Genomic DNA, 22,577 nt, shown 5'->3' with positions numbered 1-22,577 from the left:
CCCGCGGTCCGTTGTTCCCGTTTCATCCCCCGCGCGCCCCTCTGTTACACCCTCTCGGTCGACTCGCGTGCCGACATCGCAGGAATATTACGCGCGGGCCGGTTGATTCGGCAACCCGCGACCGAATCGCGCGCGCCGCGCCCCACGATCGGGCCGGAATAAAAATACGTCGCGCCAAATTTGTAGCGGCCCGGTGATTTATTTTCTTCGCGGCTCGCACGCAGGGACCGCGCGCGGCGACGTATTTTTTGCCGAGAATACCGGCGACCGCGCGCATTTTCCAAGCGTACAACCGGGCCCCATTGAGTTTTAAATCAGCGACTTCCGTGTCGGTCAGGAAATTCCCACCAATCTGCGCGAAAATTCGAGCCTGAATCTTTCACTTTTCCACTCAAAAGGTCGAGCCATCGATTAAACCGAACGCGCGCCGATTTTCTACCGATATCGCGGGATTTATTCGACACCTCCTGGATTACCTCTGGACATTTCACGTGGAAATTATCGCGTTTCATGGTCGTTTGGAAGCGGCAAAAATCATTTTTCTGATTAATAAATGTAGATGCTCTTCAGTGGAATTTTGTATAAATTTTCCAAATATTTTCTATTTTAATAATTTGAATCAATTGAGAAGAATTGATGGGTATTTATAAAAAGTGTCAACGCTTTTATTGCTTGGTATTTTAGCTACGGATCTTTGTGCGAAATCAAAATTGTTTAGCTAAGTTGAAAGACATGTATAGCAGCCGAATACAAGTATTTTTCTGTCTTTATTTATTTTAATATGTTCAAATTGATATTTCAATATTCTTAGTTTCTTTTAATATTTTTACTGTTTTAAATTATGTCTACACATTTTTGACATAAATATATAAAATCCGCAGTCTAGTCATAAGAAAAGGTCTAATGAATATAATCTCCACCTTTTTCAAATTGTATTATTTACTTGAAATCAACTGAAATATACGCTATATATACACCATGTTACCATAAATGTCTATTTAATTTCACATATCAAGTTCAGCAACGAAATAATACGTTATCAAATATTTGAAAGATAATCTCAAACTTAAATTCCTACTGATTTTATTCTACTAATCTAGATCTACTGCCTATTTCTTCAAACCTCTTATTGTAATCAACAAATAAAATATCGTCTTCAAATCTTCGACAAAATAGGTTTTTCTATTATTAATGACTTTCTATCAATATTACTTAAGAAACTTTTCGAGTGAATTCATTGTAGCGGTTTTTCTATTTGAAAAGAGTTTCCGTTCATCGAGTGTAGAGTAGAAGGAATTGAGGACGAACCTGTATAAAGGGGAATCCTGGAATGAAACGTCTTCGGCTAGTTGCTCGGTTCTAAACTGAATAACTTGGTGTCTAGAACATCGATCTCCTAAGTAACCGTACTTTCACTCTTGCAGCTTCTCCAAACCGGCAAGGAGAGCTATTCAGAGCGTCGTCGAATTGCTTCCTCTAAGCCTAATATTCGAAAATGACTGGCTTCTACTTCTTCAGAAATCCAGGATCGATAGTTGCCGCTGCAGCGGCTCGATCACCTCTCGCCGAGGAGGCTCTTACATACTCTCCCGGATGAAGAGGTTTCGAAACGGTTGCACGATTTCCGCGGTATGCAACCAGATTGACTCTGGCACAATGCTGCGAAAGTGTGCGGCTACGGTGTTCATGAATCACCGGAAATTTATGTTACCGAATGCGAAGGAGAGACGACGTGATAAATATCTGAACGTGACTGATATCGAAAGCATTGAACAGAAACGCAGGTGGCTGGTGATTGCAGAAAAGTGCATCTGTTAGGTATCTACGCAATGTTTATGACAATATAGTTAGCAGTAAATTTAGTTGTTACGGTCACTTCGAAATGGGTTTGTCGATTAATATTGTCGGCTGTTATGCGAACAGTTTGATTAAATGCATGTTGCAGCGGTCTGATGTTACTGATAAAAATCATCTAACGCCCAATGCATTTGTATGGATGTATTCTATCAGATAATTGTAATACATAATTTATCGCACCAATGTCATATTTGAATGTTAATACACTATGTTAAATTGTAATACATGAATCGCTGAACAAACGGTACTCATAAATGCTAGAACAGAAATACAAGGCAGACTGCAATGCGAATCGGTATTATATAGTAATCTCTGTTGGGTTGTTCGAAAAATTCACACAATTCTCGGTTCCTATACTGTATATTTTTATCAGTTTCATAGCAATTATAATCACATCCACTCAAATTCTTCTATTTTTTGAAGATCAATTTTGATATTCTTACTCGACATGATATACAGGTTGGTCCTGTATATTTAAGTGCTTCTTCTGCAATTTTCAAAAGATGCATTGGGCAACAGACTTTGTTTTAAGGAGCATAGTATACAGTGCATTTATTTTGTTTATTTTTCAAAGTGACCATTTTCAGCCGCCACTTTTTTATTAAATGAAATGCTATATTTTCACATAAAAATATGGAAGAATATCGAATACTAAGTAAAAAGTATTAACCTTTATTAGCTATAATTTCAATAATACTTTGCGAGTTCTAAAGAAAAATCGAAAAAATGAAGCATGAACAAATTTCGTACTGATTTGAAAACAGTTGTGACGCGGTAACTCCGATCTGACGAAAACAATTTGGTCACCGTGTGACGTTCAATTAGTATGCAGCCTGAGAGGGAATCTTGCGAACGATATCGTCTCTCCGCAAGAAAGCAGCTACGTAACCAACGAAACGGGTATACCCTGAATCGGTCACGCGATACCCGCGGCGCGCAACTAGATTGATTCGAGCACAATGCTCCGAAAGTGGTCGTCTGCGTCGGGACGTCTGCGAGTGATTGACACCCGACAGCACCACTCGAAACAGTCAAAACATTTCGGGCGGCCGCGTCGGGGCCTGGCCTTGACGCATCCTAGCTACGCCAATCATTGTCCCCGCGTGATCCGTCATTAGACCGAAAACGGGTGTGCTCCCGAGGACGCGACGGGGCTATCGATGTAGCTTTACAATGGGCCGACGTCGAAAGTTATACCCGTCACGTACGATTGGTCCTTTCGGTGGCCCCTCGTCGCGATCACGGTCTCCATTTTTGTGCCGCCGTGTCCGGTTACAACGAACGTTATAGAACAATCGGGGATCGTTCCACGAACGACAAAAACGTGGATCGAAATCACTAGAAACAAATATTGGCGTCTTTAACCCCTCGACACGTGTGGTATGTCGCGGGTAACGTTATTGTTAGATTATAGATCGTTATGCAAAAGAAAATCAAAGCATTAATCAAAGAATTAGATTAAATTCTAGCTATGCATTTTTCTGATAAATACTTAAGATCCGTTTTGTTATTGTACACATTTTACAGCAGTTATTGAGCTATAGAAAACATTATTATATAACAATACTTTACTACACTTTCTATGTTATAGTTTAATTTTCTGAAATACAGTACAATAAATATTTATCTCTAAATCTAGTCAAAAAACTTCATTCGTGCGCTAGACGCAGATATTGCATTTTAACCCTTTCAGTGCCAGGCGAAAAATGGCTGCCTATGCGAAGATAACTTTGTACATTGAGTTCTCTCGCAATGCGAATGGTAAGACACTATTCCACGCGCAACGATATATCGTCGTCCGGCACTAGAAGAGTTAATACAGATAATTGATAAACATCAATCCTCGTCGAAATATCTTCTCACAACGCTATCTTTAAATTTCTACAAAACACGTCTCCATAGAATAAACATCGACAAAAGATTGCAAAGTATTGTGTGATTTATCCTTCTACCAATTCGAACCTCGCGTAGGCTGTGGACGAGTATATTCGTCGCCGATCACGCAGACTTTCCGCAAGGAGAGATCGGCCGAAATTTATAGCGGCAATTTCGACACTTAAATTATTGTAAGTCTGCCGGGCCGGCGTAATAGATCACCGAGGATTTACGGGTCCGGAGATCAACAGAATAATTCATCCGACGACCGGGCCACGCCAACCCCCGATATACCCCTACACGCTCATGCCGCGGTTAGCGTGATCATAGATCGTTGATTACCGGCCGATACCACGAGCGATGCATTGTTCTTTTCTGTTCCAGTCACCGACTCAACAGGAGGTACTTTCGGCCCTGAAGAGACGTCTGGAGCAGACGAGCGTCCCGCTCTTCCCACGGCATCGCCTCCGCATGCTCTCAAAACTTGCCGAAGGGGCTTTCGGAACGGTAACGACATTGTTATTAGAGTTCAACACGTATCTATTTTAAATTAGACACGCCCGCGGTACGCTCGGCACTCGGGACTCGTCACGGCCACTTTCGTAACAAATTCTTTACCAATAATTCACCCTTCGGTGGTACACCTTGCATCGCGCGAGCCGGTGATTATGATTATTCCCATTGGTTTCATATCCTACGATCTTTGCGGCTTGAACCTTGCAGGGCCGATTTAAATTGTTGTCGACGCACCCGCGGAGAATTATTTCACGGGCTGAAGTACCGGTTGTGTGCAATTTAAATAACCTCCGCGTAAAAATATATCAGGAGCGTACGAAAGGATTGTCCAGTTCTTTGAAGAGCAACATTAAGCTATTCAATCTAAATTCATTTAATCTAGCATTTAATATAGCATATTCTAGTTCAATAATCTCAGAATCTGTTTAAATTTTATATTTTCTTCTTATTCGAATGAACTCAAAGGACGACAAAAGTGCAGCTCTTTGTTTTTTACACTTTTCAATCCAGCGACGTGCGATTTATTCGAATGAACTCGAATTAATTAATTGATTAATTAATATTAATTTAACGTCATCGCGCCCTTGGCCGCGTACGTTTAGTTTTCTTAAAATTTTGATTATTCTAAGTGCAAAGAAAATAAGAATCAGTTGATTCGCTACAAAGTCTCTCAGCAATACTAACAAAAATTTCATCGAATGAAATAAGATGAATGATAAATAAAAAAAGAAACAATTAAAAATAGATTGTTCCCCGCTATAAAAAATCATCCCTGAAGAGGTTAAAAGAGAAATAAATTCTTCCCGCAAATGTTGGTCGGGATAATACTAGCATTAACGTAATCCAAATTGCATGGCCGACAATGGAGTTTCTTCGAACTGTTGTACCATGTTTCATTCAAAATCGAGCACTACCGTCCGCAGCAACTTCCAAACCGCATCATCACGGTTCCGCGACGTCAAAGCATTCGCTTCGCACAATTTCCGCAATATTATCATAATACACTCCCGGCTCCTGAAGTGTCACTTTACCACGGTGACGCAGTGCATCGGGTACTGTAATGTCATCGAGCCACAGAGAGTTGAATTACACACAACCGACGTTACAACGAACTGCCGGGGTCCTGTCCCCGATCGCAAACGAGATAGAGAGACATCAACCGGCGGCGCCGATTCGACTCGCAAACGTAACCCGCCGGGCTCACCTTCCCGGTTGTTAAACGGCGACAGAGAAATCAATCCGTTTGTTGGCCATACGCGGGCAACTCGCCACCGGGTTCGCGGCAACAATACGTCGATTAACGAAGTGTCTGCTCTGTTATTCTTCCCGTCACAATAGCGCCTCGTCTACCTCGTCGAGGATAATCAGTTTAGCGCGCGTTAGAGCGGCTAATAAATCCCTTTTGTTTCCTGTACGGGGCGCCGCGCCGGCACGTCGTTAATGATTGGCCGAGAGACGACTTGCCCCCGATTCGGCCACGTCAGCCCGGGAGCTGCATCCCCGGTTGCATGGGATCGCGACTTCCGCTTCAATCTACGATGCAATTGCAGTCTCGAGTAAGCAGCGGTCAAGCAAGTGAACGCAGCAACCCTCTTCATCATGCCCGATTTCGTACCCTGTTGATGCGGCAATCACTGAACTGCGAAAGCTCGCTCGTTCCTAAAAAATCATTACACAATAGTTACGCTCGCTTTCACTTTACCCGTTAACTCTTATAATGTGATTTGTGATGTGGTACAATGTGTCGTGATTAGTGGGTGAGATGTTACGCTTTGCACTCGATTCCTTCAAGAAATTGTTTTAGTAAATTTTTAATTGAAATAAGACGTTTGCCAATCATACTTTTAAAATATTAGGATACGCCTTATGCGTTATACATTATTAGCATTATTACTATAATTATCATTTTGTTTGAAACAGGGTTATCATTCAAAAATTATCGATTATGTAATGCATCACTATATCAATTGTACAGAAATTATTGTATCAGTTAGGAATTAGATCGATAAATTTGTGCCTCGTTTCTATTTCCACACTGTATTGCTAAATTAAATGAGATTAAATTAAATTAAATTAAATTAACCCCTTCCCGTGTCATTTAGCTCGACGAAACTCGGGCCCGAGCGGTCCGCATCAACGCGCGCTAAACAGACCAGACTGATGTTTGTAAACAGTCGCAATACGATCCGAAATGTATGTGTCGCCCAAGTATGTGTTCGCGACTCAGACTCGCGATATTTATGTTTGGCCCTAGTATCTGTTCACGAGTCTGACTCGCGATGTTTATGTTTGGCCCAAGTAACTGTTCGCGAGTCTGACTCGCGATATTCATGTCTGGGCAAAAATCTTCATCGCGAGTCTGACTCGCTAAAGTACGGGGAGGGGTTAAATTTTGTTATTTTGATGCGACAACACACGGGGAACGTATGGGTTTGAAATATAGATCTGTTTTCCTTGTGACTAGTTTGATTAATAACTATATTATAACTAGGGCATGATAACTTTGGATATGAGATTATCAATTGTTCTAACAATAAGGCAGAGCTTCCGAGTTCAAAGTACAAAATCACCCAATTTCCTGACACCTCACCATTCAAACGGCTTCGCGTCGCACAGAAAATACGAATCTCAGAAGACCAACGAACGCAGGTCAATTTCCTCGCGAGTAATAATGGCACCCTGGGCTTCCGGTCCGACTGCCCGCTGCGCCTGCAAAACGGCCTGGCCAAAAGTTGCGCAATAAATATCACGAGCAACGAGTAATCGAATTCAGGGATCATCTATTCTCGTTAGACGAATTTACGAGCATAACGAGCGACTCGACTTTTATACCGTAATAAACGCGGCAACGGGCCAAAGGCGTTGTTCGGAACCGTTCCGCGAACGAATTTTTCTTCATTCCGGTGGACTGCGTATAAAACGATTCCGGTATAATGTGAACAAATTATGCTTTGCGAAGGTGTACGTGGCGGAGGCTGAAGGGATCCCGGAGTACGGGACGACGACCAGCGTCGGGAAGCGTCTCGTCGCCGTCAAATTTTTACTGCCGGAAGCCAGCGAGAAGGAAAAGTAAGTACACACACGAATATATATATATATATGTATATGTACATAGGCGCATGCACACAGGCGCACACAGGTGTCTAGACTGTATCGCTCGAGCAATTTGCATTCCGTGTCCCGTTGTTACAACGGCTCGATCGTGCCACCGCCACTTCCTTCGTCTCGTTCTTCCTCCGCACGCGGCGCGATAAACATTTTACAGCCGTGGAGAACGCTCGGTTACACGGGACGTGATTTTACGCAAGATTTGTTCCGCCATCCGGTAAAGGTGGACCGTTGGAAAGTGAAACGATTGTTGGAGAATAACGGGGGAACGGAGATACCGGCGCGACGGCGAAACCTCGATTAAGATTCCCCCCCCCTGCCCGCGCTGCGAATTCATTCGCTCCGATGTTATTCGATAATTTTATTCCCGAGATAAAACGTTATGCCGGCGACACCTGAGATCCGTAACCGTATTGTCGAGAGTACTTACCGTATTGCGCCCTGCCGCAGGCCTACCGGGTATAAAAATTCATGCGAGTTTCGAAGTTCATGTAGTAAACGCGGATTTACGACTGTCCGCTTCTTATTGTGATCTCTGGAGGACTCGCGTTTGTCTTTCTACTGCTTTCGCTACGTTTATTTGGTATTGTATACTTTTATTGTGCGAGTAAGTATCGGGGGATGATGAAATTATCCAAACAAAGTTTTTGGAGAGAAACATCACGTTGTGTTTCATATGAAAGCTGCAGAATCTTCTAAATCTTATGAACTACGAACAAAAGTGGAAATGATTACGGTTACTAATATTGTTTTATTTTATATTCTAACATGAAAAATGCCGTATAGAACCTAAAACCTGAACAAAGAATATGTTACATTTTTAATATTACTCTAATACTATAAAATAAAATAATTGTTAACCATAAAAATTGCTACCATTCTCATCCAACTAAAAACTCCATACATATGGCTGGAAACAATCAAATTTCTAGTTACTTCATTTCAAGACCCGATCTTTCCATCGGAATTTATCTGCAATAAACCAGTTAGAAAATATCAACACGGGATTTCGATTTTATCGAAGCATCGCCACGGTTGTTCACCGTGAAACCAGCATTCGCCGAAGGCGACTGTCAGAGCAGTGAGATGGTGAAGTGCTTTGGCGCCGCTGCGAATGATGACGGGGTAGAGGAAAAGAAAGGGAACGATTCGTGTCCTGGGCCTGTTAGAGGACTCATCAGTAAAGATATCTATCAGGCCCTAAGGAGATCTGCAAAATCTATTGTTTAACGCGTTGAGCGCCGCGTCATCGAAATATGAGTGACGCTAATTTCTTATCAATCTTGAAAATTCATTTTTATTGTAATATATTTGAACGAATTGAATTTAACTAGAATGTTTCGGATACGAAAGAGTTTCGGATTCTAGTTTCGCTTTAATTAATTAAATTGCTTTAACTATGTGGAGATTTCAGTGGTTGATTGTCGGCGCTGAGCGTGTTAAATTAAACAAGTCAAAACTCATGAGTTTTTTTTATTATGTTGTTATTCCAAGTAATACCAAGATTAAAAAGAATTATTTTAGTCATTGTACAATAAACTAGTCCTTAACTTAATCAATTATTATAACCTGGATATCTTAAAATAATTTCAGCAATTTTGACCAGTTTCAAAAAAATTATGTTATATATGTATTCTAAAAGTGTGGACGCGGTATTGCTCCCCACTGTAAATTAATATACTTTTGTTTAAAATGTTTCTTACGCAGTCGATAATTTACGAACACGCAATTTTACATAAGAATTCAATGTAACTGAGACGAACAATGTGACAAAGTCAATATAAAGAAACGCGAAACGATTTGTTTCCATAAACGGTTCCTTGTCTAGATCAAGATTGCATTAATAATATAGATAAACTTAAGGCAAATAATTTCTTACGGCTAATGTTGCATGTTTGCAGAATGAAATACTTATATTCTATATTATATTTCATAAAATCTTTTATCTAAAATCTCAAGGTCCAATTAATTCCAGTCACTTCGTTCAGTTTGAAATAATTTTTCTACTTTAACCAGTTAGCTATAGCATCTTCTTTCCAGAGCAATAGACGCTGTTAAAATACTAGATCAAAGAGATGGTTTTATTTTGTAAAATTAACATTTTCATCACTAATATTTACTTATTCACTTAATATTGACATGTACCGTATACGCAATAAACGAAAACGTAGAAAAAAACGAATACTAATGAAAGTTAAAAATTCATATCTTATTTTTATAACAATGTAAACACCTCCGTGTATGCTTCTTAACAAAGTGTTTGGTATATAAGACGAGAAATATTTGCCAATGAAACCAGAACACCAATTATTTATACTTTCTATTTATTTTATACTAAATCCTGGCTTCAAAATATTCCAAATACCTTAACATTTGAGACTATATCTTTACTCCAATTAACACTAAACCTACCGACATTTCATGTATAACTACTCCTACCATGAGCGGTCAAATGACCGCTTCAAAAAAAAAACATATGTATCTTAATATAGAAAGAGATTTTAGCCAATTGGATAGTAAACAAAATATTTTTCTAGTGCTACGATAAAAACCCGCTCACCGCTTTACTATTTAGAAAGATTTATTTACCTTTCATCATATTTTTTACAAATTACAGCATTTTGTATTGCACATCTTCCACATACGTATTTTTTACATTTTATACAAATTTTGACAGTAAAAATCCGTTGGTACATATTAAAGTAGAGACTTTACCCTTTAAAACCTGCTAAGCCCCATTGTCTTTCCATTTTTGGAAAAAAAGATACAGCATCTTGAAAATGAATATAGAAATTACAGCCTATTTAAATCGGACTCTTATTGACTTTACAATATCTTATTTGACAAGATTTGCGTCCAGAAGAATCTTTAGCTGTGTTTATTATTGTTTTTGATGAACATTCTTTGCTTAGCTGTCTCTCATTCCGATATTCGGTCCCAAGCTCTTCTGCCTAATGAAATAAAAATTCTTGCCTCGATATTTCTTCACCTATCGTTTCTTTATATAAAATCCAAGTAAAAAAAGTAGAAACTAAAATATAAAAACATAAATCCAACAGGGCAAAATATTGAGACCAGAAATACAAAAAATTGTAAATCATATCACAAAATATTGTTAGCTCTGTTGACATTGTCGAAACTATCACTTATTTATACCACGTAATAATTTCTATAACACACTGTGAAATTTTGATGCTCTCTATTCGGTTCGCAAGACCGTATTGTAAAAGACACAAAGTGTGAAATTAGGTGGGCTGCTTCTTTGGCAAAGATCTTTATTCGAATGACTCTTACTCTTCGAAAAAGAGAAAGAGTCATCTTTCTCCTTCCATCAACGAACCATCTCATCTCCCAAAGATAGACCTCTTATCTCCGAGACATAAACAGTACGCAGCCTGACCAGCGATCATCTCAGAGATCGCTTACATTATTGTTGTATAAAGAACGCTATGCATTTCTTCCAATCGCGCGTTTTTCTACACTGTAGATCCACAATTACATTGTAGACTCATAAAACAATTTCTGGAGTGCGCTTATCAAAGAATATAGTCGTAAATAACATGAATTTTTCAAATGGTCAAATGACCGCTCGTGGTAGACTAGACACGCTATAAATTTTTTTTGGAAAGTAAGCAATAAAGAAAATTGTGAATATTGAAAAATGGGTTGTATGTATGTTATATGGAAAAGTCGAGAAGCTACATGGTGATACAGTAACGTTGTATACGAGAAATTCTAAACGATATTTCAAAAACGGTCATTTGACCGCGCATGGTAGGTTCAGTGTTAAAATTACTTTGTATGCGTGGCGAGTATACCCGTCATGTCACGAAATACTACCACTTCATCATGACAAGTATACTGGCCAGACACAGCTAGCTGACTAAAAGATGTCTGAATATCGATGCAAGTCACTGTACACGGATCGGTAACAGATCTGATAGTCGCAGGAAAGGTATCCGTCTGCTAGCTAGCATAAGAGATAGATTCCACAGTGCGAACGGAATCGAATCTACTCCAACGGTCAGGCAAAAAGTAGCACAGTTCGCGATACTGAGAGATTCAAAGTGCATCGAGCAGTCGTCCGGCCGAAGTGGCTGTCCTGCGCATAAAATTCATAGCGCGGCTCTGTACCGAATGTCCCGGTTTCTTCCGAACGCCGAGGGCCGTGGACCCCTCGCAGCAACCCGCGTTGTTTATAGAGGAAACCCCACGGCGGCGGTGAAACGTCCAGATACACCGTAGAAGACGATCGTTCTCGCGGCTATCAAGCTAGACATCAGAAAAAGGCCAGTTCGATTCCACGAATGGAATAGATTTGCATACAATGACCGGCGAGATAGGGTATCGAGAGTTCGGCGCGCTTCGTGGCGACACGAACAGGAACCAGCTAGGATCGCGAACAGATGGGGTGAGTTGCCGGAGGGGGTTGAGTAGGAGGAGGGAAGGAGGGGAATTCGGGGAGGGACGAGCGAATCCGGCGAAGCAGATGACAAAGCTTCCATCCGGTGAAAATCGACGACGTTCATCGGATATCGTAGCAGTTCAGCCTTTTGTGAGCGAGAAACTCCACGTCCCGTTCGGCGTGAGGGGGGCGGGAGGGGACGCCGGGGAAGTTTCATCGGCGCGAATGAGTTATCTGATGTTCGCTAAAAGGAAGGCCGGAAGCGTACGGAAAGATGATTCGGTCCCAAAGACTTTTAAGCCCTCGCAGTTTGTAACTAATTCTAGGGATATCGCGCCCGGTCCGTTTCCTTCCGTACCGATGGGGCTCGTTTGTTCCGGTAATGGGTTTCGTTTCTTTTATCTTTTAAGCCAGTCGTATTCTGCATACGGCTGCTACGTGTAACGTCTTGATCCTTGAATCTTTTCTGCGTGAAGGGAATTAAAGAGCGTTCCTTGGACACGGTTTAAATTAATACCGAAATTCTTGAATGTTTCAAGTTCTTTGGAGACTTCACTGCGGCGCGTTTCACCCATTCGGTTTTGATATAATTGTATAAAACCTTTCTTTCTCGCTACGAAGGATTTCGCGGATCTATGGAGAGGCAGAAGTGACTGTTTTATAGTAATTTGTACGATTTCGAGGAATGTATATATTTCGATATGTAGCAGTTTATATAGTATATCTCCACAGATTTAAATCTACTGAATAAATACCTTATATAAGTGTACCTTTACAAGAGCTCCCGTATGCTTTCAATTATAAAGGGAGAATTAACAATAAGCATTTTAAGATTACCATTCTGCTGAAAAATTATCTTCATATTGTACCAAAAACATAAATTACATTCTTTTAACATTTGCGTCACTTCTGATCCCTAAACATTTACGTTTAGACTATCTTTCACTAAAAGAATCATAGACGGCGCAATTATTTACATACCATGGTAATTTTTGTTGGAGTTTGTTGGAGCAATGTCAAGCGCTTGAAAACAGACCAACCTAATTGTTTTATGGCTCTTTATGAGGGTGAATCGTTGGCGACGGAGACCCCGGACAACACGGGCATTTTCAGTTCAAAAGCAAAAACCGAACCGTGAGGTTGCCACCTTAGATTTTCAAGCACATCATATTTTCTGTATCTCTGTAGTTCCGTCACACGTCATCATCATTTAGTTTACTGAATACGCGAACGTTCTAGAGTATAATAATTAATTTTTAATAAAGTACATTTCAGTTTTAACTCTTTGCACTCGAGTGACGACTCTGCGGCGCCATTAAAATTACTGTGATACATTCCAAAATTATTTTTAATAGACATCTCCAAAGCTTAGATTTAGAAATTGTTAAAAGTGTAATTATCATATGAGTCACGAGACTCAATTTTATATGCATAAAATAAACATTGTTACATAAAATGCTGACACTAGATGCCAGAAAAATTATTTTAGATTTGCAGTTTAAGTGAATTCGAGTGCAAAGGGTTAATTCAACTTACAACAATTTTCAATGAGAGCAAAAGAAACTTTGAAATAATGCAATAAAACGTGACTGGAAACGAGTAATCGTTAACTAAAGTGCACTCGTTCTTCGTCTATTGAAACTGGAAACCGACTAGCAAAATGTCGATGTTCCGTGTTCGAATCAAGCACCGGTTCCCACAAGCAACGAGCGCTCGTGACCGAATAGATTTCGAAACCCTCTGCCCGTCGTGCCGCGTTTCGGAAAGGTACGCGTACACAATTTATCACGTGAGCCGATCGTTTCTGTTAATGTACTCCCGTCGCTACGCTTTATCGTGGTTCCCTGTAAATATCGATGCTCCGAGCGGCCCGGCTCACGCACCGTCATAAATAAAAAGTAAAACGATCGGATCCACGGCGTTACCACGGTTCCTCGGCGTCTGCTCACGCAACAAGTCTCCCGCGGCGCCGCGAGGATGACTTATCGCGTCCCTATCGTGATCGGAGTCTGCTCCATTTCCTCGTGTCCTTTTCCACCACTTACACCGTCTTCACACCCTCGAGAACAAAGATGCAGTTCTTCCACTTCCGATCTATAGCTCCTACTGGGCGAAATCGTACCTGGACCCTGCTGACAACTTCTACAACGCACGCTTGACCTAGAAATTACCTCGACCATTCGTGAAATAATTTTGGACACTTATTGCAAAACAGTTTTTTCGATAACTGCACTTTACTTCTTCGTAAGTAAGAATTGATGCGAATAATTTTATTTAAGATAGGATAACGAAGAAAGTAAAAGCTAATTTTAGTTTATCTACACTCGCTAATTCTTATTATTACAGTACATAGTGTCAATGAGTAATTTCTACATTTATTTGTTTTATTTTAACGTTCTTAAAAAATGGATTTTGTCAATTCTATTTGTACGATAAAAGAGACTATTTGATGCTACAATTCTCGAAGATATGCCTAATCGAATACAATAAATAAAATCACAGATATTAGTTCTTTAATACAACGTTACCAGAAAAAGGGAAAAATGTTACTTTAAGGCATAAAAATGATTGTCTAATATAGTATAATATAATAATATATTGTCTAATATAGTTATGTACTAACTGGTAACCTTTCCAAATTACATAAAATAAAATTTGAATAACATAGTTACAATGCAAGTATAATTTTATTATAGTAATAACATAATAGTTATGTTCTCCCCAATTTCTGCACCACTAGCCGCATTTGTTATAAAAATTTGAAGCGAAACGTTTTACATGAGAACACACAATGCTACGTTTCCCGATGGCGAATGAATAAGCTGCGTTCGAGCAATTGTTTTTGTTCAATATTTACCTTTCTTTGTCCACGCTTTGTTGATTACGTGAAAATGTTCGAGCATGTTAAAAAAAAAGAACGGGTTCAGAATTAACAACGGAGCAATCTAACAATGGTTAAATTTTCGTGATGTCTGCGCGCGATTCCAGGGCCGCGCGTATTGTCCACATAGGAAAATAACGGCAGAACTTTTTCATCCGGTTAATTAGAGTTTTGGAAATAAGGTTTTAATTGAATTGTGCAGTCTCCGTTTTCCGCGGACCGTGTTCTGTTTTGTTCGTCAACATCAAGCGCGAGCTGATGAGACAAACGTTTAAATAACCCAAATTGCATGGCGGTTCGTCTCGTCCGCGGGGGAAAAAAACGTTGCGGTCCGCCGGTTTCTTATTTCGCGGGCATGAATATTCATTAGAAATATTAATTGTGCCGCCCGTCCTCGGCGTAACAAAGATCGCCGGCGGTGAAATTGATCGAACTGATAGGGAGGCCGTCAGAGACACTGTCAATACGTTGTGGTAAATACGACTTATGAATTGCAATTAGAACGTTCCAATTTAATTTAACGGACTAGCTTGCACGAATTAATGTAAAAATATGAACTTGCCATTTTTCTATTGCATTTTCATTAAAATTATTACTTCTGATATTGAAAAAATATTGCAATACCCCTTCGTCGTCTTATCGATTGTGAAATCACTATTTTTATAAATGTTTAGTTGAATGAAATAATAGTTTAGTAAGTTGTTTAAGCATAATACGTTTTCCTTCAATCAATATAGTGTTAGTTGATTGCCGATTAGACAGATTTTATGCATTTACACGAGAAATTAATGAATGATACAAGGAAGAATGTCGTATTAGGAGAATATAGTAATGTCTTGCGATAATTGAACTTATTTAGTGTTCATTATAGTTGTTGAACTCAATTTTCGTTTTAAATACAAAAATATATAATAAAAAGCACATAATAACTCAGGTAGCGTGTACAGTTATTGACCTATGTATAATGGATAACCATTATTTTTTTAAATTAGTAAATATAAGTAATGCCTTTTTCACTGAATAAAAACGACGAAACATACAACATAAATTATATCTTTTACTCTATTACTCTAATTAATAGTTTGTAAATACGTAAATAAATCAAAAATTAATAACACGTTTTCAATTTCATAGGATCAACATAACTTAATCTAAAAATCACAGCTGTAATAGTCAAAAATTTTTGCATATATTAATTTAATAAGACTTGGAACAATTCAAACAATTATTACCTATGTATAATGTATGCTCCAAAATTTACAAAACGAAGTTATATGACAAAAATTGTTGATATTTTCGAAAATATGAGGAAGGTCAAGAGTTGTCATCACACTCTTCATTCTTCATAGTGATTGACTAGCTATAAGCACTATTATATTCAAACATATTATTATTCACTACAGGTTTCAGTTTTTATCGATAAATAAACTGTTTTATATGTCGGAAATGATTATGGAGTATTTTTATGACTGTCCTAATAGGGTCAATCTGTCAATCACTGTGTAATACTCAGTCAGTAATCATAATTTTAGGTATCTACTAGTAATTAATGATTTCTTAATTTGTTTTTATGTTGTAAACAAATCGTAGATCTCTCTTATTTATTATCCTTGTTTTATAAAATACAAATTCTGGATCTTTCATATTTATTATACCTGTTTTATACAAATCCTGGATCTTTCTTATCTATTATTTCTTGTTTTTTTTTTATAACAATAACAACAATTTTTATTATTCGATTCTAACGATAATTAATACAGTTTTATCAATTATATAACACTCGTGCTTAATTATACTGTATAAAATAACTATACTGAAGAGTTTACAAAAGAGTTACTATCGTAGTTGTATGGTTCATAGGACACAAGTGAATGCGTGTTCCTGATGTATGAAGTAAATGTTGAAGGAACAGATATCAACTGCTACGAAAATTAATTAATTGAAAAGATTTCATCCGAATTTTTCTACGAAAATGCTACCAATTGACTTTCAACTCTTACGCAATTAACCCCTTGCACTACAATAACGAGTCAGACTTGTGGTGAAGTATAGAAGTATAGAAACGAAGGTAAATAAAGATAATATGGGAAACAAAAATTGTCGGGTTCTATTAGGAAAATGATTAAGTACGAGTAAGTATTAATCGTCACAGCATGAAAGGAGTGGTAATGCAAGGGGTTAAGAAAACTGAGAATTCCGGTCCTCAGCCCACCGTTTCCGTTTAATACGACGCACCTGTCTCCCAGACGGGAAACAATGTCCGCATTACGCGTATAGCTAAAGCTCGGTGAAGGCCGTTACTCCGCCCACGCGGCTCGAAGACGCCGCGGCGACGGTACGCACCAGAATTCGCAGTTTATGGGGAATCGATACGCGGAGCCCGTAGTTTTGTTAACAGCCGCATTAAGCTATCACGCGAGAGTGCCATTACCAAGTCGATCGTAAGTAAGCCCGAAGTAACGATGCTGCGTGGAAACGCGCGAGACCGTTGCCATACGCGTACCACTTCTGGAAAGCAGTGCCTCCCGCCTTCGGAGTTTCCTCCTCCGGGGTAAAGGAACGCACGCCCAGTCGACTAATCGAATCGCCCGACCGAGCCGTTTACTTTGCGCCAGCATGCAAACGAGATGCCGGAACTTCGCGCGAAAATCTTACGGTTATTTCGCAAAACGGACACCGTCGGACCGAGCAATGGTCCATTTCCTTTAACAATCCCCCACCAGTTTTCTTGCGCCGATGCGAAACCCGATTCTGTTGTACGGCATTCCGTGTTCCCGGTTTGTCGTTCCGGGAGTCCGCGGGATGAAAATTTGCCGAAATTCATGAAACTGCGGTATTATAACTTTAATGCATAAAAGGCCACGGTAATGGAACGATCCGATGGCTTATCGTTGTCCTGCTCGTTCACAGCAGTATTTATTTATCACAGTTGCTCCGCAGATATGATGGCGCTTAACAGAGTTACTGGTTTATCGCAGCTCTATTTTTCATTCTTGGATTTTAAGTATTATCATTTGTACTTAATATTTGCTCGTGATTAACACATGACGGAGTTTGTTACTGGATGGAGTATACTGCGTATATGAATTTTCATAGATTGTTTCGTAGATATTAGAATAAACAATAAAAATTTACTGCTAGAAGATATCCCGCACTACAAATAAAATAAATATATTACTAATTTCTGTTAGATAACAGTAATTAACGATAAATACTTCAAATTTGTATTTTTTGTATATTTTATAACTGAATTTTGCTGTAAGTTTTTATTACTTACAAATTATCGGATTCTTGGAAATTTTGGAATATTTTACATAAAAATTTACATAGTATGGATGTGTAAAGGTCCACATTTTAATAATTACATATAATGATCTAGTTTTTAGTAAAATAATTTTAATTTTAGTTTTTAATAGAAGATATTTTTGAAACGTTCAATGTTTAGTTGATACTGTGGAATTCCGCTTTGGAAATGTTCATTTGGTAATATCACTGTGAATCTCGTCCTCAGGTTAGACTTTCAACGAGATGTCAGGATCTTGGCTGCTCTGGAGGATCGAAACATAGCTAGAGTCCTGGGTGCCTGCTGCCGCGAGGAACCATTCTGTGTGGTTATGGAGTACCTGGAACACGGAGACCTCTGCCAATTCCTGAAAACGCATATCACTGCCGAAGACGCCCACTCAATGCCAATCGGTGTCAAAACCCTGAGGTAATCATCTGCAATTTTTATAAATAGAGGAAATAATTCGTCCTTTGAGATCCTTGAATCTTACTATACTGCCGCATAGTTTGTCAAATTAAAAAGCAGATTTCAAATTATGCTTCCATCTTATTTCAAGTGAGCATTTAATAAAAAAAATGTATACATAAGGTTATTGTTCAAACCTTTTTCTTTCGCAACACATGGAAAATATTATTGAAATTGTGATAGAAGATCAGGTATTAGTTTTTGAATATAGAATGTTGCGACACATTTCGTCCTATTTGTTTCACGAATTATAAATTGTATTCATCTTTTTTTTTTCAAAACAGTTATATATTATCTTAGCCAAAATTTAACTTCTATTTCTCCGTTCGTTAATCAGAATATCAAAATAATAAAGAACCTAATATCAAAAATTACATATTTAAAATTAAAGTACCTTTAATTAAAGTACTCTTGCAAATCTTAGTAAAATTAAGAAATTATAATCTCGATTAGCGTAGAAATTAATTTTAAACAATTATGTGACCCACGTATGGCTAAGAGTCAAAGCGCTAAGAGAGATCAATTCATACTGTATTTTGTAAAAAAAAATAGTGTTTGATGAATCGAATGCAGATTATGACGAAGCGATGACAACAAAAAGAAGTGGTAGATTTCTTCATTCGGTCATGAATGGGTAAACCTTCCTGTTCGGTCGACTGAGTATTAAGAAACAGTTGAGCAATAACAGAATCCCGAATATTCCGGTAACGCGATCTTCGACGTTCGCGTCGGTCGATTCTGTAAAATTAATCAGTCGCAGAGAGAATTTCAAAATAATTCCCCGGCGGAGCAACAGCTCCGAGACTCAAGATTTACGATTAGTTTCATCCGCGCTGTGGCAAGGCGTCGCGACGCGAAGTTAACACCCAATAAGTTTCACCGGGGCCGGAGTTTGAAGCGTTTATTAATCGTGAGCGACGTAGTCTTCGCGCAGTCACCGAGTCCTCGGCGGTTCCGTCGTTTCGACGATCCCGCCGCACTCCGAAAGCCGTCCCTCCTTCCAGGCACCCACGCCGGGCGCCCAACCGAAAACCTGGAACCCCCGCGACTCAACTTTGTCCTCCGGGCGACTCACGTCGTTTCCTCGTTTCAGTTTCAACTGTCTCATCTACATGGCGGCTCAGATCGCGTCGGGTATGCGGTATCTGGAGAATCTGAACTTCGTGCACCGGGATCTGGCTACTAGGTGAGTACGACGGAAGTTCGCGCGAACGTATCAGCCGCGCGGATCTCCCTTTTCCCGAGGGAACAGCCGGGCATCTTAACGGATCCCCCAACTATATCCTTTCTTCGGCACCGCGCACGGACGGCCGGCCGTTCGGAGAGACACGCAAACGTTGTTTCGACTTCTCCGGAGGAATCTGCTAACGGACGACGGAAATGCAGACTCGGTTATCCGAACGCTAGGAACACGGCTAAGCAGACGCTTGATCGGCCGTGGAACGTTGCTTCAGTCCATTCAGCGAATTATCTCGTCTTTATTTTCACTCCTTCGTTTCTATAACTCCTGAAATACTCTTTTATTCCTCTAGAGTTCCGCAAATCAGATAATAATTTTCGCTGCTTCGCCGTTGCCTTAATTTCCTCGGGTAAAACAGAATTAACCCCTTGCACTATAATAACGAGTCAGACTCGTGATACAGATTTCATGCAAGATCTACTAAATATGAACATTATTAATTTCATCTACATCGAAATAAAGATAAATTCTTCTCTTATCAAAGTCTAGATAGAAAAGTACGCAGAGACAATAAAAGAAACAAAAATTGTCTGGTCCTATTATTAAGAATATTAAGGACAAATAAGTGCTAATCGACGCAGTTAGGAATCGTAGTGCAAGGGATTAACCGATCCGTGAAATATTCACCTCTTTTCGGATTTAAATTTAAATTTAATAAGCTTATAGATATTCCCGTACTATACTTCGTGAGATGAGGGTGTACCACTCGAATTATTTTGAATATGAAAATTCGTTGGACGGTTATTTGCAAGATGATCGAATAAAATATTTCACAGTTGTTAGTCGAATTTAGTAAAACATGTAAATAATCTCATGCATATAAATAACTCGAGCAAATAAAAGAAATTGCACATTATTTATAAACGTGATTGCGTTACGTTTTATGCTATTAGAAAAGATGACTGCTTGAAATAATAGAAATGAACATTAATTGTTATATTTTTGAAAGAATATTCACGTTTTGAAGTAATAATCCTGCTTATTATCGTATCGGGCGCCACCGGAAGTCCAGAAATAAAGTTTTGTATCGCTCGACGACCGTCGGTCTTTGGAAAGTTCTAAACATCCATTAAAACAAGACGAAACTCCGCCATTGGGCCCCTCTGTTGTACGCTTACGTTGAAATTAAATTATGGCTTTCCCAGGGTGCATTTCCATAAGCCCGAAAACAAACGAAGCCGGAAACCCACATGGGAAATCAACGATTCGTTAGTGATCCGTCGAGCGGAAAACAGCAAGAACACCGGCTTATTTTCGTCGCGAATAACGATTAAACTGGAATCTCGCAGTTATTATTGATAAGTTTGTCAACGGTAAACATTCCCACGATTTATTAGGGGAAGTAATTAATTTCGTTTCCTTTTGCCGCGGCATAACCTGTTCAATTCGTTACCGCAATTTCCGCGAGATTCTTCGTCCGAGCGAACACTCGACGCAGAAATCAAAACTAGCTTTTAACACTGAGTGGAGTTTCCACTCTCCAATTATTTAAGCAGATTCTTAGGAGCCTCGAATAATAAAAATATATAATAAATAATAATAAATAATTTTCCTATTTGTACAATAACTGAAATTATTTTCTTAGAAGGTGAGGTTATGTCAGGTTATGTCACGGAATTTGGGATACCGCTTAAAATGAAATCTTTTTTCGTGAATTCAGTCTGAAAATGATTTGTGTTATGTTTGAGCATTTGTGTGAATGGCTATGATTTATGGAGATATTTAATGTTTTAATTTCGACGGACCGAAGACTGTGCAGAGATACCAAAAATAAAAAACATATTGCAGGATATTGGAATGGCTATTTGAGTAACTTATAAGATCAAAAATTCGGAGGACTATGATTCGATTTGTTTCTGTGGTTACGTCAAGGTTATACAACATAACTTTAGTACATAAACTTGACATATAACCCTAACACCTAATCTTGACATAACCGCAGAAAAGAATCGAATCCACAACCTCTGGATTTGTGAGGCAATAAACTCTGAACATCTTAAAGGCGTCCATTTTACGCCCATTTTAGACCTCATCGCCTTGTATCCTAAAATGGAAGTCTTATTTCAAAACTTAAAAGGTCGTTCAATTTAAACACCTATAAAACGACTTAATGACGTTCTAAAACAGACGTCTTAAAACAAGACGTTTCTAAGACATTTAAAATATGTCTTTATAGTGTTGTTTATATTTCCAATGTTTTTTAACTAAATCAAGCAAGTGCTTTTAAATACTACTTTAATATGGACGATAGAACCAGAAGATAAAGATGACGATTGAATATTGTTTTTACGTTTTTTATACAAATTGTTGACTACGTCTTTAATCTCTTGACGTACCATTCTCTTCACAATTACAGCGATTAGGAATTTTTCAATTGGCACATTTTCGTAGAAGGGACAGAACATTAATGTTTATTCCGTGCCTGAATATACTTGAATGCTTACTTATCAATAACAAGGGATTAGAATTTTATTCCAATATTAATGAACAGAATAACATCCATATTTGATTATTTGTTACTAGTAATTTCCATTACGAGTCGGACTCGTCAAAGAATTTGTTTCTTGATTTGTTATCTATACACAACGCTCTGTTCATAAATAATGCCTTTTCAAATGCCTTTAAAAAAATTTTTAGTCTGAATTTACCAAATGAAAATTTCAATTGAATCGACGACTCGAAGTCCGTGACTTCTCCCTGTTAGTCTCTTTATGATGATCAAAATAATCGATCTCAAATCTTGAGATCTTGTCTGTGACAAGAGATTGCAATAAAATCTCATTCTTTGAAACTAATTCTCACGAGGACATGCCATTTTTAATAACAAAAAATTTAACTGAATACCTTTCCAGACGAAATCTTTACTGATTTTTATAATATATAACGTCACATATAGGTCGCCTTAGTTCAAGCTATTAACCCTTTGCACTCGAAGCCATTTCAA

At 38.7% G+C, this 22,577-nt stretch overlaps 1 protein-coding gene across 1 annotated transcript in view; it reads left to right on the top strand.

Moving 5' to 3' along the window:
- The window catches only part of LOC144472458 (discoidin domain-containing receptor 2), a 267,709-nt gene that overhangs the window by 235,193 nt on the left and 9,939 nt on the right, over positions 1–22,577 (top strand). The window contains exons 12-15 of the mRNA XM_078185567.1: positions 4,117–4,239; positions 7,208–7,317; positions 18,154–18,354; positions 19,487–19,579. Of these exons, the coding sequence (XP_078041693.1) occupies positions 4,117–4,239; positions 7,208–7,317; positions 18,154–18,354; positions 19,487–19,579 (527 nt within the window). The remainder of the gene's footprint in view (positions 1–4,116; positions 4,240–7,207; positions 7,318–18,153; positions 18,355–19,486; positions 19,580–22,577) is intronic.

This window comes from Augochlora pura, chromosome 7, assembly GCF_028453695.1.
Source record: "Augochlora pura isolate Apur16 chromosome 7, APUR_v2.2.1, whole genome shotgun sequence".
Classification (NCBI taxonomy): Eukaryota; Metazoa; Arthropoda; class Insecta; order Hymenoptera; family Halictidae; genus Augochlora; species Augochlora pura.
The sequence above is the reverse complement of the archived record's forward strand: the minus strand, read 5'-3'. Positions and strand labels throughout refer to the sequence as shown.